This window comes from Lycium ferocissimum, chromosome 10, assembly GCF_029784015.1.
Source record: "Lycium ferocissimum isolate CSIRO_LF1 chromosome 10, AGI_CSIRO_Lferr_CH_V1, whole genome shotgun sequence".
NCBI classification, from domain to species: domain Eukaryota; kingdom Viridiplantae; phylum Streptophyta; class Magnoliopsida; order Solanales; family Solanaceae; genus Lycium; species Lycium ferocissimum.
In genome coordinates, this window is record NC_081351.1 from 20,699,725 (window position 1) to 20,705,810 (window position 6,086).

Below are 6,086 nucleotides of genomic sequence, written 5' to 3' on the forward strand. Positions count from 1 at the left end.
TTCACTTTTCAATTTATTTCATTTTCATCCCCAAACAAAAACAGCAACATGTTCCCAGATTCTTTCTTCCCATCCTCCCCAAGTCAATAGAAAATGTCAACAAATCCTACAATAGATTCTTGCATAGTTGAAACCAGTGATGGGGTCAAACTCCATACCAAAATCTTTAAACCAAACCCATATAACCAAGAAGAAGAAGAAACATTAAGTGAAGAAATAAGCAAAAAAAAATCATGGGTAATAGTTTTAGTTCATCCATATTCAATATTAGGTGGTTGTCAAAGTCTATTAAGAGGAATAGCAAGTGGTTTATCAAGAAAAGGGTATAAAGCTTTGACCTTTGATATGAGAGGTGTTGGAAGATCAACTGGTAAACCTTCTATTACTGGTTTTAAAGAAATTAAGGATGTTGTGGCTGTTTGTAAATGGGCTGTTGAAAATCTGTCTGTTAACCAGATTTTGTTGGTTGGTTCTTCTGCAGGTAATATTTCTTTTCTTGCAATTTTTTTTTGTGTTTTTAGGGGTTGTTTAGTAGTTGGTTATAGTTCTGCAGGTATTAGTAATATAGAGATTAGTTATGAGGGAATTTATGTATTAATTTGTGCACGGACTAGTTTTGCATAGGGTTTAGTTATTCATGTATTAGTTATTCAACCAAATGACTCCTAACCGTATCGATGGGTTTTGTGTTTTTTTTAAGGGGTCGTTTGGTAGCTGGTTAGAGTTCTGCAGGTACTAGTGATACACGGATTAGTTATGAGGGAATTTATGCGTTATTTTATGCACGGAGTAGTTATGCAGAGGGTTTAGTTATTTACGTATTAGTTATTCAACCAAACGACCCCTTACTGTATAGATGGTTTTTTGGGTTTTTGGGATTATGGGGTTATATCTAAATTTATGTAGGTATTAATAATGGAAGGATTAGTTATGCAGGTAGTAGTTATGTAGGTTTTAGTTATTCATGTAAAATATTAGTTATACATATCAACTAAAATGCTACCAAACACGGTACTAATTATGCTGCTTTTAACACATGAATGATTCACTTCCGAACTAACAACCAACCGACACCTTAATTGTTAGCTAATTTCTCTAGTTCAGTGTAGTAGCATAAAATAGCTAGATGCGTTGAGTTAGTTTGATTACAAGGATATATAAGTTGATTTCTATCGTATAAGTTAGTTCTTGAGTCGCATTTGATAGGAAACTGCTTCATGGTTTCAGTATGGAAGGTAAGTTTCTCCCTTTTCTAGTGGCTCTAAGATTGAAGATATTCTAGCCTTCGGAGGTGGAGCTAGGATTTGAAGTTTATGGGTTCCAAAGTTGCCACCGAACCTATAGCTCATTTTAGGAAGCAGAAGAGGAAGAAGCAGTAGGAGAAGGAAGCAAAAAAGAACTCAAGGGTAGTAATTTTGGTTCATCCATATTCAATATTAAGTGGTTGACAGAGTTTATTGAGAGGAATAGCAAAAAAGTTAGCAAAAAAAGGGTATAAAGCTTTGACCTTTGATATGAAAGGTGTTGGAAGATCAAAAAGGAAGCCTTCTATTACTGGTTTTAAGGAAATTACGGATGTGGTTGCTGTTTGTAAACGGGCATGTGCAAATCTGTCTGTCAACAAGATTTTGTTGGCCGGTTCTTCTGTAGGTAGTATTTCTTTTCTTGCACTTTTGGAATTTGATTTTTTAAATTATGTAGATGGTGTTTTTGGCTTTTTAGGATTATGGGGTTGTCTCTAAATTAAGCTTGTTTGATTAATTTTTTTGATGTTGATTCAATGGACCTGATATTAGTATTCAACAGTAGAAGGATTTTCCAAATTTAGTGTCATCCTTGTGTTATTCCAAATAAAGAGTGCATTGGGTAAGAGAATTACTGAAAATTTTCTGGTAGCCTTAAGGGTCATCTGTATCTTCTAGTTTCGCTTAGCAGCACATGAACAGCTATATGCATTGATGTTGTTTTACGTACCACTTAACCACAAGAAAGAACGGATTGTGTATGCCCGATTTTCAACTTCTTGAGGAACGTGGTTCTTCAATAATAGAACAACAAACCAAATACTACTTAAACAGTAAAAGTAACGAACACAACGATTTTCACGTGGAAAACCTCCTCCCTCTAAAAACCACGACCTACAATGTGTAGGATCTGCACCAAACTTCACTAACTTCAAAGAGCGGTTTCACGTTACAACTCAATAACCTAACGGACTAACTCTAGTACCTCAAATTCTACTATCAACTCAAGACTGTAGCAACCCCTTTCAACACTATAAAGTCTAGTCTAGAAAGCTAAACAAATTCAACAACCAGAACACAAGGCTAAGAACTAGCAAAGTAGGTTACAACTCGAGAACAATAATCAAAGACACAACAACTAAGAGTGTAAGACCTACACTTGATGCTCCTCCAGACCAGGTTCTTCAGTTCAGCAACTTCGATTCACCAAAAGCACCTTCTTGCCGTGATGACTATTGCTGAGAGTAATTCCTTAGATTTCTTGCAAAAACGTAGGTCACAATGTGGGCAATGATGGGCTTTATACATGCATGAAGTAGGGTAGAATAATTCTTAAGTCTTTCCTCCAAAACCTAGAGTAATTCGGGTAAGGAAAGACGATCCCAATAGGACTTGATTTCCTTATCTAGATTTCTCTTCATGTAATAGCAGATCTTTCCATAAGTTGATGCCTAGTTGAATACAAACTTCATCAACATAAAGATCTTCATATCTTCACTTGCCATAAATACTGGCCATGTTGTATTGTAATTCTGCGTACTTCTAAACACTGTCAGCCGCCTTTTGATCAACATCATCTACGAGAACCTGGTTCATCTGTATCTGCAGTATGTGATAATGGACTTGGTTCTTCCAACAGTTATTGCCAATCATCAAAACAATTTCAAAACACTTCAATAATTGAGTTTCTTGATTTACAAGGATATGTAAGATTATGTTCATAGTTAGTTCTTGAGTTGCATTTGATAGGAAACTGCTTCAATGTTTCAGCAGTGGAGATGAATTTTCATCCTTTTCCAAAGCGGCCCGAAGATTAAAGATATTGTAACCTTTCATTTTCCCGTTTGTTTTTTTGCCTATTAAGGGAGAGTTTTCTTCATTTCAACCTTTATGTTGCTTGCTGCCACTGAAATTCCTAGAAAGCTGCTTTTCTGGTTGTTAATGTTCTGTCTTTTTGCTGTAAACATATTGTCCGCCATTCCCTCTCTAGCCGCTGCATGCTTCATCTGAATCATTTCAACATATTTGTTGCCTGCTACCACTGAATTCCTAGAAAGCGTATTTTGAGGTTCTAATCTTTTTCTGCCTTTTTGTTATATGTTATCCACTTTCTCCCTAGCTGCTGCATGCTTTATTCCAAACCTAGGGAAACTGGAATATAAAGAAAGAAAAAGACAACTAAAAAGACTGAAGCTAACATTTTGAAATTTAGACAGACACCTTCCTGACAAAGTTTCATATGTGCATGAGATAGTTTTTTGGTAGGAAAACTCCAAAGTAAAATTCATCCATTTAATGCATCGGGTACAAAGCCGCTGATGTCAGTAATAACTAAATGAAGTAGCTAATCCAGATATTAAGGGTTTGAATTTGTCTGTACTCAAATATTAAGGTCTTGTATTTACATGGATAAAGGGGAGTCGAAGAAAAGCATGTCACTGAAATTCAGTAACCAGTTGGCTGCCAAAGTTTATAAGCCTGATAAAAGATCAAACCAAGGTCTCATCACCATGTTTCTGCTGCAATCCATAGAAAACCATGCAGCCCTAAAGGGCTTAAGTTTTAACTAGAGGACTATTCATTGCATGCCTGATGTCTGGAAATGCATGTCATAGTGATGTTGTTATAGATACTTAAACATACACGGCAAAGTACTCAGAGATGAATCCATGATTTGAGGTTTATGGGTTCCTACAACGACCTCAAATTAATATACAATAATAGTTGGGTTCAAAATCACATACTTATATGAATTTCTTAATAGAAACACAGAGTCTATGCAAAGCTACTCGCGTGAATCCATAAACTATGCTCTACATCCGCCACTGAAAGTACTTTTTCCCTCCGAACCCTAGCTGTAGTCAGGGGTATGTACTTACAACGTATAGTGGCTGAAAACTTCTATTGGTTCAACAAGATTCTGGTTTAGATTAGACAAGTACATTTATGTTATTTCTTGTTAAATAATTTCCTATTTTGATCTATGCTTAAGAAGGTTGAGAGCTCCATGTTGCAGATACTTGGTGTCTTTGGTATCCATGCTTTACGCAAGCATGAATTGCTGCTACTCAAGTTCCATAGTTGTTAATTTCTTTGCTGCCACTTTTAATGGCATAGGTGTTGGATGTTTCACTCTTTCACTTCCTTGTCCATGAAAATGGAGGAGGCGCTAAAGTAGTACACATTTAATCTTGTGTTTAAAAAAAATAAAAAAAAATAAGGAAATGTTACCATAAAACAATCAGATTGATGAATTATGAATAGTGAGCTTCAAACTAGTTTGGCTGTTAAAATTTCTGCCGTATCTGTATGCAGTAGCAATACTCAACTGAAGTGAAGTAATTCTCTGAAAACAAAGTACATTGGCGTAACCATTTCCTATCAGTGTATCTCACAAACAATATTCATTTTTAACAGGTGCACCAATAGCAGGTTCTGCGGTAGATCAGGTTGAACAGATTGTGGGTTATGTAAGTATTGGTTACCCTTTTGGTTTATTGGCATCAGTCCTCTTCGGTCGACATCACAAAAACGTATTAAAGTCACCCAAACCAAAGCTCTTCATCATGGGGACACAAGACGGATTCACCAGTGTTAAGCAGCTGAAAAACAAGCTTAAATCTGCATCAGGACGTGTCGAGACTCAACTTATTGAAGGTATTGGCCACTTTGAGTTGGAAGGCTCTGCCTATGATTCTCAAATGGTAATTTTTATTGTGGAATTCATCAACTCTTTGTAGTCCTCAAGCTGTTGTTGCATGGGAAGTTTTAGGCAATATCTTGTAATGGTGCTTTCTGGGATGGTCTTCTGATGACCTTCCTCCGAGTGTATATGTGGAAGTACGCTATAATGATCCGGAGAAACGTTTGGTTGCTGAACCCGTTGGGATGACAACGTGTGTCATTTTTATGGAGTTGGGGTTGATTTTTTTTTTTTTTTTTTTTTGGGGGGGGATAAGTTATGGTAAAGGGTGTCTACCGCTTTCATGATCCTAAGTTGTATATTTTAGTTGCATTCTGTCAATCATCTATGTATGAGCTATAATAGTGTCCGTGCATTTAGAACAGCCTGCAGCTTGGCAAGAAGAGGTCTTTTTTTTCTTTCCTTCCGTTGTCTAGAAGAAAATATATATAATTAGTTCGGGATTGAGGCTTAGTTGTTGTTGCTTGATATTATCAGAGAAAAAAGAACGAACGAATCTTATATTAACATCATACCCGGTGTAATCTCAGAAGTGGGGTCTTGGAAGGGTAGGATGTACGCAGACCTTACAGACCTTACCCCAACCTCTGTGGGGTAGAGAGGTTGTTCCCGAATCTTGTATTGTTCAGAAAAATTATATTTTGTATTTGCCTTCCAGATATATGATGATGATGATGTGAGTTGAGTTTAAACAAAAAAAATATGATCAGTGAGAACTTTTATGGACGGTGTTAATTTGTTTGGGATTAAGGCATAATTATCGTTGTATTCTCTTTTTCCTTTTCTTTTTGTGATATAAGTTATGAGCAAGTAGTGCATCATATAAGAATTACAAGATATCACAGTTAATTTTTCTTGGTATTCTCGTTTAAAATCTTCTCAACTTGTTTGGGATTGAAACGTTTCTGGTTGTTAATATTATTGTTCCTCTTTTAACATCTTCGTAATACCATGTCAAACAAATCTCAACTGGTATTTTCTAATAAAAATACAATTATTCAAGTTATCATCTCTATAAACTAAAATTGTCGTTATTGCTTTAATATTTATATATACAGACAAATTAGAAGAATTTTACAATATCAAATTACTTGAAAAGACAATTATACTAGTCGTCCATAATGAATAAGATTAATAAT

The 6,086-nt window shown here is 35.7% G+C and overlaps 1 protein-coding gene across 1 annotated transcript; it reads left to right on the forward strand.

The window, feature by feature from the left end:
- Positions 1 to 5,720, forward strand: LOC132032766 (uncharacterized). The gene is made up of 2 exons (XM_059422473.1): positions 1 to 481; positions 4,662 to 5,720. The coding sequence occupies exons 1-2, from the start codon at positions 94 to 96 to the stop codon at positions 4,982 to 4,984; spliced, it is 711 nt and encodes a 236-aa protein (XP_059278456.1). The 5' UTR covers positions 1 to 93; the 3' UTR covers positions 4,985 to 5,720.
- Positions 5,721 to 6,086: the final 366 nt, after the last annotated feature.